This window comes from Ylistrum balloti, unplaced genomic scaffold, assembly GCF_031769215.1.
Source record: "Ylistrum balloti isolate Yb309-2 unplaced genomic scaffold, AGI_CSIRO_Ybal_v1 Utg370016, whole genome shotgun sequence".
Taxonomy (NCBI): Eukaryota; Metazoa; Mollusca; class Bivalvia; order Pectinida; family Pectinidae; genus Ylistrum; species Ylistrum balloti.
The window spans coordinates 942,573-962,452 of NW_026782086.1; the positions used below are offsets into that span (position 1 = coordinate 942,573).

General features: G+C 36.7%; 2 protein-coding genes across 3 annotated transcripts; both read left to right on the plus strand.

Moving 5' to 3' along the window:
* The first annotated feature begins 955 nt into the window (after positions 1-955).
* On the plus strand, positions 956-6,213 carry LOC132548499 (probable methyltransferase-like protein 25). 2 transcript variants are annotated; one of them, XM_060212363.1, is made up of 7 exons: positions 956-1,572; positions 1,803-2,826; positions 3,383-3,504; positions 4,083-4,250; positions 4,700-4,846; positions 5,599-5,713; positions 6,134-6,213. In XM_060212363.1, the coding sequence occupies exons 1-6, from the start codon at positions 1,027-1,029 to the stop codon at positions 5,689-5,691; spliced, it is 2,100 nt and encodes a 699-aa protein (XP_060068346.1). In that variant the 5' UTR covers positions 956-1,026; the 3' UTR covers positions 5,692-5,713; positions 6,134-6,213. The 2 variants fall into 2 exon arrangements, with proteins under 2 accessions (XP_060068346.1, XP_060068347.1); XM_060212364.1 differs by having other exon boundaries at positions 5,599-5,662; positions 6,134-6,181.
* Positions 6,190-8,081, plus strand: LOC132548527 (guanine nucleotide-binding protein subunit beta-like protein 1). The gene is made up of 2 exons (XM_060212393.1): positions 6,190-6,478; positions 7,432-8,081. Exons 1-2 carry the CDS (start codon positions 6,190-6,192, stop codon positions 8,079-8,081), a joined length of 939 nt encoding a protein of 312 aa, XP_060068376.1.
* The last annotated feature ends 11,799 nt before the right edge of the window (positions 8,082-19,880 follow it).

The following is a 19,880-nucleotide window of genomic DNA, read 5'->3' on the forward strand; positions in this document are numbered from 1 at the left end:
TGATTTAAACTATTCCATTGAGATATTGAGTTTATTTGTGCAGAAAAATAACAATAACTTTCAAATCAATACATTTTTGGCAGGTTATCCTTACAGAGTGTATTTATTTTAAAAGTTATTGTTAACTTGCTGCTGTGATCTGTGTTGTGTGAGGAGGTGCTAGAACCTGAACACAATCTTTTAGCTCAGAGAAAAAAAATCTTCTGATACAAAAAGTCTACTTTTAACAATGAAAACACAAAACATAAGCTCAGAATAGCTATTATAGCAACAAAACATATAAAATAACAGCAAAAAATGCAAAATGAAATACCAAGAATACAGTTGATCACAACAAGTTTTTACATAATTGGACAACACAAAGAATTATATTACAACAAAACAACAAATATGCTCCTATATTTCAAAACATTTATGTTGGTATTACATTTAAAAATAGAGATGATTAGTTTTTAATTTACAGTGCATTACTTATAAAATTTACATAATAAAATATAACAGTTCTTTAGTATAATTGATGGTGTAAGCCTCGGCATATTTGATTATTGATTAAGGGGAATAAAAACTACGATCATGACAGCTCTGGCCATGGAGAACTTGACCCATATGTTATATTCTACTGTTACTTTGTTTTAAAAAGAGCCTTTTTGTCATATGAGATAAGAGGATATATTTGAGTGTCATTATGTTCTCATCAATGAGAGGATTATTCTTACCTGTTCATTACGAAATTGTACCATTGTAATAACTACATTTTCACAGCTATATATACATGTCCCCTCTCTGTTATATCCTTTTAATTAATATAATATATTGAAACAGTATTAGCTGTATGTATACTTGTTTAGATGATCAGGGTAGATATTCATGATTGTATATACAAATAACAGATTTCATTTGATTCATTTTGTGGGTATATTTGTAGAGTTCATGACCATAGTCATGTAAGCAATTAACATCTGTTGTGCCAACGGGTGCCCACATGCAGTCATTTCAAAATTTTGAAGGACAGAAAAACAAATAAAGATGAAGTGTGACACAGATGTAACAGCCAGAAGTACAAATAAATATGATGGAAGTCCTGAAGGACTTGATTTGAAGAAGGTCCAAGGCTGTCTGGATAGTGTACTGTCTGTGACACAGAGTTACCTCCCTTTCTGCAATGCGCATTCCAATGACTTCATCATTGAAAGTCACTGGGACAACCACATTCCTCCTTGTATCAGAGAAGAGCTCCTACATATGACAGATCAAGAACTCTGTGACTTTCCAGCTAAATATATAGACATGTTAGAAAATCATGTTAAAGCTGTAGACAGCAGTGATAACAGAATAGTCAAAGGAAGTTCCAAGTGGATCCATGAGGACCTTAATTCCTACCTACAAGCTGTATGTGGCACCAACCTCAAGTCACTTGGTGTTTTGGTAGATATTGAATATTTGTTCAGTAAAACAGGACAGGTCAAAGATGATCTCCAAATTAAGAATTTCATGACAAATAAGAAGTCACATGAAGTGGACATTATGACTTGTGTGGGTTCCAGACTAGCCAATACTATGGGAACTGATGTGGTAAGTCCTTAAAGTATATACATGTAAATGTATGAATCATCTGTCACCCTGATATCTTTATTCTCCCATGATGTAGAGTTATGGTTAAAATGTCTTACGTCATTAATTCCATTGTTTCTTTATGATTATTTCAGCTTGGTTAGTTTCAATTATATGTAAAGTTGTTTAAGTGTCTTATACTGCATCTCTGTAAAGAAAAAAAGTTTGATATCAATATATTGTTTTTGTAGATCGTTGATATGGGTAGTGGGAAAGGGTACCTTAGCACACAGCTTGCTCTCAAGTGTCATAAGACAGTGGTAGGCATTGATGCTCAGATGATCAACACAAAAGGGGCCATAAAAAGGGCCAAAATCCTCACAAGACAATGGAAGGGCCTGGTTCGCAATGCCCAGGAGCTTCATGATACAGGGGTTGTCACAAAAAAGAGCAAGAAATTGAAAAAGAAACTTAAAAAGGAAAGAATGTCTGCCATGATGGTGGGAGAGGGGGATACGAAAAAAGCTGAGAAAATGAAGACTACTTGGGAGGATTTTGATGGATTGGACACAATATTTGGAGAGGAGAACAATGAAGCATTTGTTGAAAGTGCAATGTCTACTGAGGATTCTGTGAGAGAACAAAGAATATCTGCATCAACTGTCTGCAGACAGTCTCCTCCTGGTACACCGGGCAGTACAGTTACATGTTGGTCTGAAAACCAACTAAACATGGGAGTAGATATATCAACCAAATCTGAAATAGAAAATTTTAGTAACATGACACTTGAAGAGGCAAAACACGATGTAAGTAGTTCTTCAAAGATTTGTAGTTCAACTCATGGAATAAAAGACCAAAAGTTCCTTCCTGAAATAGCGTTAGAAGTTGCACAAGTGCCAAGCATGGCAGTTAAGACAGAAAATCCACACTTTGACTCCAAAGTTTCACAGAAGAAAAGACAAAAAACTCCAGACAAAAGTCAAAAACCTAGGACATATCTTCCATATGTCCCCCTCACACTTTTTGTAGATACATCTATGGACCTAATGAAAGTTGTGTCCGAGGCTCTGTCAGATCATCCTTCATCATCTAGTGTTATGTGTGACAAACCAGGGGAGACAACTCTCATGTTGACAGGTCTACACACATGTGGGGCCTTAGGATCCAGTATGCTTGAGCTATTTGTCAACAACCCAACAGTAAAGGTGCTGTGTGGGGTGGGCTGTTGTTACCACAGCATGAGGGAGATGTTTGGTCTCGAGTGCCAGCAGTTTGGTGAGTTCATATATTTGTCTACAATTAAAGTCAGTGATCCATTTTTTGGAGGAGGCAGTATTGTGTAAAATCAGTAAGATAGAAGTTTCTGTTGTCTCTTCCACAAAACTAAGATAATTTTGATAACTAATTTCTGTCCACCTACATGACATTTTTTTTACAACCAGCTGTTTTACTGCTTTTGTTTCTCAAGGACGATAAGTGAACAATGTATGGGATGTATTTTTCAATATGTAGAAAATGTATGGGATGTATTTTTGAATGTGTAGAAAATGTTTGGGGTGTATTTTTCAATATGTAGAAAATGTTTAAGTGTACAATGCAAATTACAGCTACATGCTAGCAATAAAGAAATATACAGATGAAAATCCTTGATGAGGTTGAATATCTCAATGCCAAGTTAATTGTGTTAAATGACACATACTATATACATAGTGATACTTCAGTAGCAGATATTGTAACTGCCACATGGGGTTTTAATCTGTATACAAAGAACAGTGACAATATGATTTCTTATCTTGATAGAACTCTGTCTATCTTTGGTTTTTTGTTTTAGAAAATGATTTCCCTGTAGGATTTCCAATGAGTTGTTACCTAAGGGATAAGAAAGTGTACCTTGGGAGGATTGCGAGGAACTTTGCCTCCCAGTCTATCTACAGACAGGCACAGGACTCAGAGGTATATAACATAGAACTATACTGCCCTAGTGGTTTAATTATTTTCATTCAACTGTAAAGAAGACTTTAATTTATTTGATGCTTCAACAGTATGTTTAGGAAATAAAGAAATTGTGATTATTGGTGATTGAGCTCAATATCACTTTAGTGTACCTACGGTACTTATGACCATGGTCTACAACCAAAGCATCACCCAAGATGAATTCAGGTTACTGTTAGCTTCAGTATAGTGTAAGGTTGATATTCTTATAATAAAGGATCTAATTTCAGTGTCCATGTCATATTGAGTCAAATAAAAATTATGAAAGAGTATATGAATTTGGTATAGCGTAAGGTTTTAAGCAAATATCCTTCACCACCTATCCTGACCACCTTCTGTGATAGACTTGACCCTGGTCCATTTCAGTTGTACCCTATAGTTGTCCTTCACCACCTATCCTGGCTATCTTTGGTTCTGTAATAGGCTTCAGCTTTGTCCAAGATGGCTAATTTCTGTTGTAGTTTGTCCTTCGCCACTTATCCCTGCAGCCTTCTATAATAGGCTTCAGCTTTGTCTAAGATGGCTCATTTCTGTTGTAGTTGTCCTTCGCCACTTTTCCTCGTTGCCTTCTCCAAAAGATCCTTCTGGATGTAGTTGGTCACATAGATCCAGACTGGAAGGGTCTACGAGGACTGGGAGATATAACCCCAGATATGTACCAGTATGTAGTGAAGGCATTCACCAAGTTAGGACTTCCAACAGACAAGGTAATACATACATCCTGTCTATTTTACTGTACTGTTTATATCACCACCTTCTGTGTCAATTTATTGTAAACATTTTCATATTTTAAGTGTTTTTGCACAATTTTTTTTCCTACATGTGTATATTTTGATGTAATCTCAAACTTTTTATAAAACAAAACTTGAACTCATTTTCCATAATTTAGAGTGATACCTTCCACATCAGGAATTAAGTCTATTTAAGCAGAACATAAACATTTTAAAGTCTATTTAAGCAGAAGAACAGTAACATTTTCCATGGATTATTTCCCCTTTCCCATTTGTTTAGGTTGGTCTGTATGACTTATAAAACAGATCAGGTGTCACTAAGATTTTTATTCCAATTCATTAAACTAGTGTTTAATATTTAGTTAAAATGCCATCAGAACCTAAAGTCCTTGAAGGGATATAAAATTATTTACTATTTTTTACAGATAACACCAGACCTTGTCGAGGAATACTGTGATAGATACAAGGATGATAAAAGAAAGCTGGCAGCCTTCCGCCAACTCAAGTCTGTGTTAGCTCCAACCATAGAAGCACTAGTACTGTTAGACAGGGCATGTTACCTCCTGGAACAGGTGAGAACATATCTTGCCATTGACCATATTCCTCAAGAATTTGTTCAGTGTCAATAGATTTTTGTTCTTCAGTAATGAAAATTTAATTATATATCATCAAAAGGAAAATTCAATGCATGCACAAAATTTCAATGACTAAGTTAAAATGTAAGGTTAAAAAAAAAAGGTAATTGATAACTTATTTCAAGTTTACATGACATTTCAAACTTTAACAGATTTTGAATGAGAATTATGTACAGAATTGTCATGTGTTATATATTGATAAAAATCTTGTTTTGGATATCAAGATGAGAATGTGAACATGACATAGAAATAAAATACTAATCATACAATAATGTTGTAATGATGTTTAATAAAAGATTTCTCATAGAGCCTTTATTATCCTCTTAACCAGATTCAAAATATTGTAATTTGTTTACAAGTATGAAAATTATTGTATTGACGATACAGTTCATAAATTTGCTTGAAAGTTATTTGATAAATCAATGTGTTTTCAGTGTTTATCAAGATGATTTGTGAAATGTTATAAATTATCGTAATTATTACATTTGCAAGTAAGGTATGCCATACTTCTGCAGATCTTCCTAGAAAACTATATTGTCTTTTCTTTATTGTACACTGATGAAGATATATAATGTCTTGATATTATCAGAGAAATTTTTTTTGGCAAGCTATGAAAATACTATATTGTGTGATTATCATTATTTTTTAACTGTCACATCCCTATATGTTTTTGTTTTGGTATCTTACAGGAGTGTGTTGGTGAAGTTTACATGGTTCAGATGTTTGACCCAGTTATCTCCCCTCGTTGCTACGGTATTGTTTCAATAAAGAAATCCCGATGACGACTGTCGCCACATGTACTTTGTAAATAGTTTGTAACATTCTCTTTTGAATAAATATTTTGTTCAAAGTGATGCCTGGTCTTATTTGTTATGTTTTGATTTAACCAGAGTTTGAATACTTATATACAGGCATATCAATTTATTAGCTTACAATCTGTTGATTATTTTGTGAAACCTGCGAATTTATAAAATTGCTGTATAACATCAAGTTATTACAATGGAGTTAAAATAATCTTAACCACCAAAAGTGGCGAGGTTATGAAGCAGTTGGATTGGTGAGAAAATGTATAGCAGTTGATCTATATCCTATAATATTGAATTATAGGACAGTGAAAAAAGAAAATCCAAAAATGAAGTTTGACTGTGTTTTACCTCTGCAGAATCACTGATACGTAGACTGTTTAATTAAGGTTTTGATATGTGTATTTTTACCTGTTTTCAGGTTCTTAATAATGATGTGAGGTAAATGTTGGTCTGTGGGATTTAGCGTGTAGAAGAATGGAAGACAAATCTCGTGTCCCAGACCCAGTTTATGTTCTACGTGGCTCTACAAGCCCTGTGTCCAGTCTGACCTTTGACCCCCATGATCAGCTGTGGTCAGGAGGACTTGATGGATGTGTGTGTTCGTGGAACATGGTGAGCAGGCGGTCAGACATTCATTTGGATGCTCACCATGGTCAATCTGTGTCTTGGATTGAGTTTCTGGACAATGGGGAAATGGTCACTCAAGGGCGAGATGGCTTTGTCCACTTTTGGTCACTACAGGAGTCAAAACTGACCAACACAGGTATACATGCTTTATCATAAATGAACACTGTAATGTTGATATGAAATGTGAGTTAAAAACTGAGTTTTGTTAAGGTCTGAGAGAAAACTTCAGATGGTTTGGTGTTTCCTAGTGACCCTTAGTGGAGAAACAGATGTGATTCCTCAAACAAATAGCCAAAAGCATGAAATATCTGCACTGTCTGCCACAGTTATAACACATTTAACTGGTACATTTTAAAGTTTTGTTCAGCTGCCATTTACCCAATAGTTTTATTTAGACTTTTGTTGATAGCTCCAGCTCCACCAAAAGTTGGAAGACAGTTCATACCAATCTACTGTCAAACCACTTAATTTAGTGCAGTCAAATTTTAACACATTATAAGTTTTTGGCAAATACCTGTGGTATGTATATAAACAATATACAGAAGCAAATTTAGCACAATACTTTCTCAACAAAAAGTGCTAAAATAACAATTGAAATATGTGTGCTTACAGTATGTTTTGCCAACATTAATGGTGTATCCTTTAACAACATGACTACCACATCTTCCTTCTGATAATTTCTTTCCCAGGTTTTGCTCGTACATGTACATTTATTGACATCCATCAATTTCTATGAAAAAATTCTGGTTTTAGTTTTAAAAATCACCAGTACTGTGTATTGTATACCATATGTTAAATGGAAGAGTTGCCTGTTATTTGTATCTTGTAAACAGCTTGATTTAATCATTAGATACTTTAATGTTGAAAGGTTTGATTTTTTTAACATCAGTATTCCATGTGATGTTCACTTCAGAAGTATAATCATGTGTGTCTATTTTTTTCCAGTCATTTTCATATTTTCCTTCTTAAAGTGCCATAATTTATTAAGTATGTGGAATTTACAAATCTTTTGTTGCATTTGATAGAAAGTCTCTTATGAAAAATATTTAAAATATTCCTTTAAACAATTTATTTGTTGTTCTATTGTAGGTAGCATCACATCCAACCAACAAGGATTCTGTGCTGGCTGTGTCCTGTCCACAGACAGGGGTCCAACAGTTCTTGCCATTCCAGGGAGAGAGACGTCCGAGGTGGACATCGTGGATATCAGCACTCGTAAAAGTATAGGTCGTTGTGTCCCCAAGTCTGCGATAAAATTGGGCATGTGTATGGCTCTAGCAAAAACTGGAAATGACTCTCAGTTTGTCACCGGTTATGAGGATGGATCTGTGGCATTGTGGGATATCCGAACATTTAGTATGGTTGACAAAGTTTCAATGTATAACGATAGTGTTATATGTATGGATTACAATCCAAAGATAAAAAAAGGTGCTGTTGGGTCTGTGGACAATAGGCTCGTAACATTCAGTCTAACTCCTGACAGCAAGATACAATCTGGACGTGAACTGATGGTTACAAATCCTGGATTTAATCGCATCTTGTTTCGAAAGGATGGTAAACTTTTTGCTACTGGTGGTTGGGATGGAAATGTTCGATTATTTAGTGGTAAATCTGTGAAACCACTAGCAGTTTTAACATACCACAAGGAGAGTGTCCAGACCTTAGCCTTCTCCACAGACAAAATATTGGCCAGTGGGTCAAAAGACCATCATATCAGTCTGTGGGATGTGTATAGGTGATGGAAACCAGGATAAATTTCTCGTAAATTAAACAGTTTGATGTTTGATGAGCTGATTCAATCTTGATGGCGACCTTGTCAATACTGTTGTGTGATTGATTGTGTCGTGCAAGCAAAAGATTGAAATCTGATCAATACACAGTTGGAATTAAACATGAGCCATCCATTTGCTAGAAAAATCAATGCTCAATCATCGGATTTTTATCTTTACACAACTGATTACAGCTTATTTTTTTCATATTTAGAGAAAGCATGTTTTATAAGATTTATCAATCCAGCTGTCTGTCTCACATGCTTCATTTTCTGTTGTTAAACCCTAGAATGGTAAGATTTTAACCATACATACAAACAAACAAACAAGATTAACAGTGCAATGCGTGCATAGGAACAAGGCTTCTTGATTCTGATTGCTTAATTGGTTACCATGACATAAATCCCTCAATAATAATTTGATTTTAACTAACTACAGTATACTAGACACCACACATTTATCTTGAGTGTAGTCCATGCATATTCATGTATAATCAATTAAGACTACCTGATTGAGATTAGTGAACTAGGCTTTTGTTCAATATCTGCCAAGAAATGGTGAATTTTAATGAAATATAGAACAACTTACATAACATCTAGTATCTTCCTACAGTTTACCACCATTGGGATTGGTGCATATCAATCCATAATTACCAGTAATATGAATACTCTGTTTAGATTGATTGGTCCAATACATGGTCGAAATGCTACAACTATGTTAAAAATGTTTCTTTAACTTTTGAACAATTTTGGTTAATGTACAACAATGATGTGCTGACCAAGATCATTGTAATGTAGCCTGGAAGTTGGCTTCTGCCAGGCTAGGGATCAAACTAACAACTGATAGTCACTACTGTTTTAACTGGAAAGTTGATTACAGTGATATGTAAACAAAAATAATAAATAAAGGAATCTTACAGTGCTTCCTTACCAAGAGATTGCCAGGGAGTTTTGTAATGTGCATTTTAAATTCAGTTTGTCTGCTAATTTCATCCTAAAAGTGACAATTAATATTAATATATGTTTAATGTTAATATAAAGATGTTGATGACATCATAAAATTGCTCTGAGGAATTGCTTTCCATCCCCAATCTCCAGCCCTTGACTTGGAACCCACCTTCTACACACCTGGATGGAGAATCTCCTCTTTCTCTACACTTGACTATAGAATCCCCCTTTTCCATCCTTGCCTAGGGAATCCTCCCTACCCTACCCTTGACAGGGGGGTCCCCTTTTCTGTCTCCTTGACTTTAAAATTCCCCCTTCTCCACTCTTGACAAGAGAATCACCCTTTTTCAGCCTTGACTGGGGAATACCCCATCATTTTATAGTCTTGACTTGAAACACACAAGACATCTTACAAATTAAATAGATAGACAAGAAAATGGAAAACATAATTATCTTTCACAAAAACTAAAGGTAAGATCGGGAGTTCTCTTTTCTCTTTTTGATAGAATAAACAATAAAACGATAAAGTAGAATTTAATTTATTTCTTTATTTACAGCCATTTCAAAAAACATAAAATTACGTTGCTTGCATGCTATCTTAGCCCGACTTCGTACAACAGTAATCAACACCAGAAAACTGATTTTATCAAACTTATTTATACACTTCATTTGAGTTGAAATTCGGATTATTTTTCACAGTCCCTTGAATTTCGAGATCAGGAGTTTCGACTGTAATAACCAAATTGTTTATACATGAATATTTCTTTACTTGTTTCTTTTTTATATACCCTGCAATCAAGACAGAAGGTGAGGGGTGGGGCTATATATACGAATCACCTACTCAGTAATTGTATGTTTGTTTGCTCATTATAGCACAGTTACAAAAAATCAAAAAGAAATACAATAATAAAAGAAGAACAAAATCCCTTCCATTGGAAGCAACCATCATAATCAGGATTCTTTAATGAATGTGTTTCCTCTCATCAAGTATACTCTCTTCTACAACACAGTCTCGTCACTGCACTAACTCTGTCATTTCCAATCAATACTGGGGCTAATGATGTGACCAACATCTTCAATCCCTATTTTATTGCGGTGTACGTTTTTAACTTATTTGCAAATGATCTGTCAATTATTATTCAAGGTTAGGTTGAAATCCATAAATCTTTTTTATTCTTCAATTAATAAAATCATTGAAATTTATTCTTTTCGACAGTAACAGTGGTATAAATTGAAATGAACACTTTCAGTATGAACATTTTAATGAAAACTGATTTTTCCTATTTAAAACTTACCTCTGGTACTCCTTGAAGTGTCTCTTTTTGTGTTGATGCTTAATGCCACCAAGTGATACAACCAACTTAGCAATAACCAGAATAAACTAGGTACCCTATACTCTATCATGACAAATTTTTGCTTTGCCACCTAAAGCAGCGATTGCACCTGTATTACTGGCAAATCATACACTGCTCATACTGTATTTAAAAATGGTTCATCTCAAATTGACAAATGTTGAAAGATGCCAAGTTTCTGCACTGGTCACCAGAGATCAACCCAAATGAGCATGTATGGGATTATGCACAAGATACTGGCTACATTAATTCAGGAGTGGCAGAGGTTTTCTCAGAACAAGCTTCTCGTCTGGTCAATGGTATCAGACACAAGAGATGTATCAGAAGCATGGCAGCTCTACTCAACATCGATATTTCCATACCCAATAGAACTTATTGATTTGTTAGTATTCTTGATCAAATTACACATTTCATGACGTATCTGTTAATTAAACACAGCTGAAATCAAACTCTCGTGAAGAGTTTGGAAATTCCTTTTTGAGCAGGTCTTTTGAAAATGGTACAGCTCTTCCGGTTCTTATCAATGGTGTATGGTTCCGTTATGTACCAAAAATATTCCTGTTAATCCTATTGAGCTGTCGTTGAATACTTTTCTTAAATACAGCGAACAGAACGTTATTTACATGAACAAAGACTCTACAGTGATCTTTCCATAAGTAGACACTGGTCGTGATCGAGCGTAGCAGGGTGCGTCAAGTAAAAGTACATAGAATATATTGGCGAGACACGGAACCTCGGCCCAAAAGGAAATATTACTAAACGGGGGTCGTTGGAAATTATCATACAGCTTTTGTCCCCGAAGTTTGACAAATTGCTTGGCTTGAGTCTGAAAAATCCTTGTTTTATCCGAATAGATATTTTGATTGGTAAATAATGTCATGTTTAACCCCATCACAGCGGAAAGACTAGGTAGGCTATAACCCCAGACCTTGTCTTTGTCGTTTATTTCTTTCTTTGTCCGTGGTAGAGAACGTGTCACAATTACACTGGAGCTTGTCATTATTTTCCTTCACAAAGAAGCCTTTAACATCCTATTTTTCTATTGGCTGATGCATATAATATCATTCTCTTGTGGATTTGCTAAAACATATTGCTTGTTTCCGAATTCCTCTTTTATATTGCTGGAGTGAAAGGAAATCAACTACTATTGAAAATGTACTCATATGCACACTACAACGCCAGTTTGTTGATCAACTTCAGACTCAAATAGGTGAGCGATGAACTTTCTTCAAGATTCCGTTGTTAGTAATGTTAGGGGTTAAAAGTTTCAAAATTAGGATAAAGATCGTGTACAAGATGTCGATTCCCGACCAATCAAAGCACGTGTGATAGTTTAATATGTACGTCATAGTCCTTGATGATACTGGCGTTCTAATGGTAACTGAATAGGGCTGAGCTTTCTTGTTTGTTAAGAAACAGCTGGTTAAGATACATGCCTCAGTGAGTTTCGTTTAGTTTATTGTTGCGGAACGTCTTGTTAACAGCCAGGGCCATCCAAGCACGTGCCAGGTTCGGTTAGTCGAGGAAAGCGAAAAACCGGCGACCTGCGGTTATTACCTGGCGACTACCCCATGTAGGCCTCGAACCTGGGACCAGAGGCGGAGATAAAGATGTCCTCCGTTGTGCGACTGGTATTAACGTTTTGATTCAATTTTATAAACAATGGATTCTAGTCAGATAATCGTTTGATGAAATATGTCAGAAATAACATGATCGTGTCGATGGAAAGGCGTAGAATACCATAGTTTATAGTTATAGAAAGTTCAGAATGTTGCTTATGAAGACCATATTTTGAATGAAATGCTTTGCTTCACCAAAGGACACAGTTGGAACTCAACTCGACACAACAAAACATTACAAAACAACATAAAACCACTTCGAACGGATGACGAGACAGGACACGACAATTGACATGGATAGAAGATTTTAAACGCTATAGGTGTCAATTGATACGGCAAGTTTCTCACTTGTACAGGCCATGGATTGAGACGAGTTTCTGACGCATACAAGCAATGGACCATAACTGTCTGGGAGTTACTGGCTTACACAGCAAAAGACGGAGACATAACAAGTTACTGACGCGTACAGGCAATAAACTAACGCACGTCAAGAAACCGACGGGTACAGACAATGAACTAAGGCTCGTCAAGAAACCGACGGGTACAGGCAATGAACTAAGGCTCGTTAAGAAACCGACGGATACAGGAAATGAACAAAGACTTGTCAAGAAACCGACGGACACGGGCAATGAACTAAGGCACCTCAAGAGACTGACGGGTACAGGCAATGTACTAAGGCTCGTCAAGAGACTGACGGGTACAGGCAATGAACTAAGGCTCGTCAAGAGACTGACGGGTACAGGTAATGAAGTAAGGCTCGTCAAGAAACCGACGGGTACAGGCAATGAACTAAGACTCGGCAAGAAACCGACGGGTACTGGCAATGAACTAAGACTCGTCAAGAAACCGACGGGTACAGGCAATGAACTAAGACAGGTCAAGAGACTGACGGGAAAAGGCGATGAACTAAGACTCGGCAAGAAACCGACGGATACAGGCAACGAACTAAGACCCTTTAGGAAACCGACGGATACAGGCAATGAACTAAGACTCGTCAAGAAACCGACGGGTACAGGCATGCACTCAGACACAACAGTGAATCTCTTGCTTACAACTTCAAAACGGAATCGTGATATTTTACTGTCGTATAAAACGCGAAAGGACTGGCTATTTTTGCGTTTGTTTTACATCTAATACTGCCTTGTGAGTAGTATAACTGTTACTTAAGGAACATGTGTACTTTACTATACAAGATACATAACAAACCAGCACTTACATGGTCATATATTTCAAAAGTTCATGACATTAAGTCAAAAACAGAAGTCAAAGTGTTGATGACCTAATGTTTCTTTGGAGGGTCTTAAATAGAACGTGTGGCGGTGATGGGTTGATCACATGACAAGGAAATAAATCGTCACGTTACCCAGTCATGCTATTCCCTTGTTCCGTGGTATCTCCGGAGATGATCGGTCATGTTTAAGGAATACTGATTCACATGGGTCCCGTCTGAGTAATTCATGGTTCGGTCCCTAAATTTCACGAAAATAAATTGATATCGAATTCTCACTGAAATATGGTAATATTTTTCGATTGGAATGTTGCAGGAAGTGATTTTTGTTTTTGATTGGTTGATCAAGACTTTCCCGCCTACGTGACTCCGCCTATTTCTAGGATTTATCTTCTATAGCGGCAGGTTGGGGGAGGAATGTACATGTGACAGAACTACACTGTTACCAGCGGTGACAAAAAATGCCAAAAACTTAACACACGAGTGAAATTCATTATTCCAACAGGATTTTAATAAAACAATTTAAATCAAATCTCTCCGGATTATGTCATGGCTGTTTCTTAATAGCTTGTCACACTCCTGGATTCATCTTGTCGTTTTCAACGTCTTGGGAATTTAATCTCCTAAGATTCAAGATAATGTTTTCAAGTTTGGGGTATAATTTTGTTATTAATGTCAATTTCATGTTTGAGAGGAATTGCTTCATCAGGATCTGTTATTAAGTACAACACAAGTATGTATTCGGTTTGTTGGTGGAGAGCATCTTGTATCTCCGAATTATCCTCCCATCGTCACTAGCTCACTAAAATTATAGTTTGTAAATATTGTTCACTCTTTTACAATCATCGATACACAGAACACTTGCGTTTACGATATTGTTACGTTTTAAGGTTCTACCTCGGCTATGTTGTATTTTTAAACTTCACAAAATTCCTTATACATAACCCTTTCTGACTATCACCATTTATCACACAGCTCAGTGGCAGGAGGAATGGAATCAATGTACCAACAATATATTGCACTCAGTAAAACTTATCATCGGTAAATGGTCTCCAGGCTATAGAGACAACCACCGAGACGAAGTTGCCCTTGCCCTGTCTTCGGATGGGCCATACATACCTTACGCATTCGTATAGGTTGAAAGGCGAAGGTAATCCTCGATGCATAGGATGTGATGAGTCGTTCACCGATAAACAATTTTTATTGGACTGCATTGACCTTCTGTCTACTCGAGAAATTTTTATCGTAACGTTACAAGTCTGAAGACCCTTTTTGAAACTGTTGAGATTAATAAAATTCTGGGTTATCTGAAAGATGTTGGTCTATATTATAGAATATTACTTACCATTTTTATTTTTTGTGATAATGTAACCATTTAAGATATTTAGCATTTGTCTTTTACCTTTTAGTTTGTTTGATGTTATTTTCTTTTTGGATCGCTGTGTGTTTCACCGGTTGATGGCCCTAATAATCTTTTATGTGTTGACGGGCCGTTAAGACTGTAATAATGATAATAATACTATTAATGTACTCACATATCATAGAAATGGAGATGAACGAAACTAAGATCAGTTCAAATGTCTTCTTATCAAACCTAGTTGCGTGACAGGATTTCTTGGTTCTGGTATGTAATTCCCCCTTCAAACATTTAACGAAAACATTGCAGACACGAAACGAAAACAAATTAAGCAACCCTATTATGTAGGTATACAGAAATCTTCCGTCTGATACTGTCCAGTCTTTTGTCCCTATAAGTCCGTTTTGATCCTCTGTATTATTCCTAGTGATGACAAGTCATGCCCCGAACCCATTCACAAAGGTTAACTTTTCATTTGACAATATTTGTTTTTCTTAATTCTTAATCCAGCATTGAAGTTAACATGTCTGTTTATGACTGTTTTGGGGAAATCTAACTGTAGTTGATGGCATTTAAATAGAGAGAACATCTGTTCTAGAGCAGCTTTCGTCGTTAAATCGTTAATGAAACATGTTTTACAGAAAATATTAATAAAAATACGATACACCATCACTCCTTACTGTCATGATACTGTCACTCCTTACTGTCATGATACTGTCACTCCCTACTGTCATGATACTGTCACTCCTTACTGTCATGATACTGTCACTCCTTACTGTCATGATACTGTCACTCCCTACTGTCATGATACTGTCACTCCTTACTCTCATGATACCGTCACTCCTTACTGTCTTAATACCGTCACTCCTTACTGTCATGATACCGTCACTCCTTAGTGTCATGATACCGTCACTCCTTACATGATGTCACTCTTAATACCGTCACTCCCCACTCCTTAATGTGATACCGTCACTCCTTAATGTCATAATATCGTCACTCCTTACTGCCATGATACCGTCATTCCTTACTGCCATGAAACCGTCACTCCTTAATGTCATGATACCGTCACTCCTTACTGTCATGATACCGTCACCCCTTAATGTCATGATACTGTCACCCCATACTGTCATGATACCGTCACACTTTACTGCCATGATACCGTTACCCTTTAATGTCATGATACCATCACTCCACGCTGTCATGATACCGTCACCCCATACTGTCATGATACCGTCACTCCTTACTGTCTTAATACCGTCACTCCTTACTGTCATGATACCGTCACTCCTTAGTGTCATGATACCGTCACTCCTTACTGTCTTAATACCGTCATTCCTTACTGCCATGAGACCGTCACTCCTTAATGTCATGATATCGTCACTCCTTACTGCCATGATACCGTCATTCCTTACTGCCATGAAACCGTCACTCCTTAATGTCATGATACCGTCACTCCTTACTGCCATGAGACCGTCACCACATACTGTCATGAGACCGTCACTCCTTAATGTCATGATATCGTCACTCCTTACTGCCATGATACCGCCATTCCTTACTGCCATGAAACCGTCACTCCTTAATGTCATGATACCGTCACTCCTTAATGTCATGATACCGTCACTCCTTAATGTCATGATACCGTCATTCCTTAATGTCATGATATCGTCACTCCATACTGCCATGATACCGTCATTCCTTACTGCCATGAAACCGTCACTCCTTAATGTCATGATACCGTCACTCCTTACTGCCATGAGACCGTCACCCCATACTGTCATGAGACCGTCACTCCTTAATGTCATGATATCGTCACTCCATACTGCCATGATACCGTCATTCCTTACTGCCATGAAACCGTCACTCCTTAATGTCATGATACCGTCACTCCTTACTGCCATGATACCGTCATTCCTTACTGCCATGAAACCGTCACTCCTTAATGTCATGATACCGTCACTCCTTACTGCCATGAGACCGTCACCCCATACTGTCATGAGACCGTCACTCCTTAATATCATGATATCGTCACTCCATACTGCCATGATACCGTCATTCCTTACTGCCATGAAACCGTCACTCCTTAATGTCATGATACCGTCACTCCTTACTGCCATGAAACCGTCACTCCTTAATGTCATGATACCGTCATTCCTTACTGCCATGATACCGTCACTCCTTACTGTCTTAATACCGTCATTCCTTACTGCCATGAGACCGTCACCCCATACTGTCATGAGACCGTCACTCCTTAATGTCATGATACCGTCACCCCATACTGTCATGATACCGTCACACTTTACTGCCATGATACCGTTACCCTTTAATGTCATGATACCATCACTCCACGCTGTCATGATACCGTCACCCCATACTGTCATGATACCGTCACTCCTTACTGTCTTAATACCGTCATTCCTTACTGCCATGAGACCGTCACCCCATACTGTCATGAGACCGTCACTCCTTAATGTCATGATACCGTCACCCCATACTGTCATGATACCGTCACACTTTACTGCCATGATACCGTTACCCTTTAATGTCATGATACCATCACTCCACGCTGTCATGATACCGTCACCCCATACTGTCATGATACCGTCAATCCTTACTGTCTTAATACCGTCATTCCTTACTGCCATGAGACCGTCACCCCATACTGTCATGATACCGTCACTCCTTACTGAAATCTGATCAGAAAACTAAAGCCTGAACTTTATCACAGCTGAGATTTTTATTTTTCTACTAATCAGAATTGATTTTTACAATTTTCAGATTCAAACTCTCAAGTGGGAAAATGTGTACTTTTAGAGGCGGCGAAACGCAAATGTTACGGAGGTTGTCGACTTCTTAAATGTTTTAAATCCCCTGCTTGCTGAATATCGCTTATTTATTCATCATTATTTATTTCATTCATGTAATCTATTTATTTCAAATCAGCGTTAACTATGTCTTGTTTCAGATTTTTCTCTTTATTCTCTCCCCATTTTGTTCACATGGGTACGATAACCACTTTGACGCTTTTTAATGGCGGAACGATCACGAGGCGGTACCCGTAATTATAAGTTGTTTCTACTATCTCTTACAACGTCAGCATACGTAAACTAAGTATAGTTTGCGAAGATGTCAATAGAATAACACAACCAGTAGAAGATATAAAGTCTTATATTTCGATGACTACACGGTCACCTTCATCAGACAAATGACCAGTGTGAAGCGTACTAGCACTGACGTACTTAGTGTACGAGCTGATAAAGAACTGACCACCTTTTTTCGACTGTACCATATTCCTAGGTCGAAAATAGTATGACGAGATTGTAGACAATCTATAGAATAAAATTTTAAAAAACAAGATGGTAATTTGGCTCTGTCATTTATAAAAAGCACAAATGCCCTAAGACAGTTCAGTGTAGCTGATTATAGCAGTGATTGCAGCCCCTCCCTCCCCCCCCCCCCCCCCCCCCCCCCAACTATCTTTTTCATATCAGTTGTGTAATACCTTTATTTGAACAATGTCGTTGATAAATAAGTAATTACATTAATGAGCCGAAATGGTATTCATACAGATATGTATAATGGTAATTATCACCTGCACAATATCATATCCGTTGATTCAGTTCTGTGTTAATTAATGATACATAGTGTAACACCTTCCTAATTCTGTTGGCCGAGTTTAATTGACAGATCTACATCTCGGGCTATAAATTCTTATTTCATGTGTAAAGAAATTTCAAGAAAAATAACATAAAAATGAATTAAACATGTAGAACAGTCGATTGGTGGAATTTCTACAATAAAAGCTTCATAATTGTAAAAAAAGGATTGTTCACTCTACAATGGTAAAATAGCGACTGTTGCCATAGTTATCCTTAGGGCAATTCATTAAAATTTTATGCTTAATATATATGTATATTTTAATTTGAATCACATAATACATTTCTCGTGTTCCGCATACATTTCAACACAGGAGATAACTGCATTATCTCCCTTGGACAAACTTTAACATTCAATATAAAGTTTTACATGTAGTAAGCCTACTTAATTCCCAATTTGCAAATAAATGTTAGTCGTAGACTTATATTGTAAATACCAAAATGTGTCTACATTTGTCATTAATTATTTGATAAAAGATAATTTAGATCCCAATACAGCTAAGGCCGCTCTTTCATGTAGTCAAAGAATTCTTCCATGAAAACCGACAGCTACAGATATCTAACGGTCTATGGTACTAATATATCTTACTTTACTCCATTTAAAAACTTCCGCAGCATGAATAGCTTTTATTTTTTTTCTCTTTTACGCTGGGAGTCACTTTCAAATGTTTAAAATGTTAGATTTGCTTCAGAGTGATTACTAAAAAAAAGTACTAACTATAAGTTGATGTTGACTGATTAAAGTGTTGAAGTTAGTGATTGGTCCATATTTTTCATGTTCCTCGTCAAAGTACGTGTATTATTGAGGATTCCAAACTCTCTTATTAACGGTGTTAAGTCGTTCTTTACGAATATCACATTTTTTTTATATAAAATTGTCATATCTATGACTTCAAATCATCTAACTTTTAATCAAAGGATAAAATATCTTATCTGGGTCTAGTTCTTCCGTATCTTCCTCCTATCTCACACAGAAAAATAAAACATAAAATAATACGGTACAAATGTAATGTTTTAAAGAATAATTATCTAATTATTCACCATTGTTACGCATACATACGTTTTGTTAAGGACAGAACGTAACAGAGACAGAGAGATTTAAAGTCTATAAAAGGTACATTTTCACAATAGTAATTATCCCCGTGATAGCCTGTCTAGCAACAGTTAGACCTGCAACGCTGAACTCTATCAAGCCCAAACACATTAGCTTTCTTTACTGCCAAACTCGTAAGTCAACTGCAAGTCCAGTTTCCGTATTTTCTGGAAATTACTCGGATCCAGCAATTGGTCTACTGCTCAAGTTCAAAGATTTCGGTGTATGTCAGAATGATGCCGGACATAATCATCATGAACACATGGGAAGTAGATCGGTATTGATAAATCCGGATTGTGAAGTGTCTACTTTAGATCACGAACTGGTCCCCTATAATGACATTTCGTCATACACATATCTTAGTTACGTCCGAAATTGTCTGTTAAGTAGGACGAGGAGAAAGATGCAGCTTCATTTCCTGGTAGGCGAATGGTCAATTAAAAAAAGGTCTATACTTGACTGCTATACCATTTTTATATTGTTATAGCTCTCGTGTTTTTCCATCAGGATTTTGAACAAC

What these genes read in the sequence shown, in the direction of transcription:
- LOC132548527 (XM_060212393.1), top strand. Translation starts at nt 6,190, where the DNA reads ATGGAAGACAAATCTCGTGTCCCAGACCCAGTTTATGTTCTACGTGGC. An exon ending in GTCAAAACTGACCAACACAG is followed by an intron (nt 6,479 to 7,431) that starts GTATACATGCTT and finishes GTTCTATTGTAG; the next exon opens with GTAGCATCACATCCAACCAA.
- LOC132548499 (XM_060212363.1), top strand. Translation starts at nt 1,027, where the DNA reads ATGAAGTGTGACACAGATGTAACAGCCAGAAGTACAAATAAATATGAT. An exon ending in TCTCGAGTGCCAGCAGTTTG is followed by an intron (nt 2,827 to 3,382) that starts GTGAGTTCATAT and finishes TTTTTGTTTTAG; the next exon opens with AAAATGATTTCCCTGTAGGA. An exon ending in TAGGACTTCCAACAGACAAG is followed by an intron (nt 4,251 to 4,699) that starts GTAATACATACA and finishes TATTTTTTACAG; the next exon opens with ATAACACCAGACCTTGTCGA.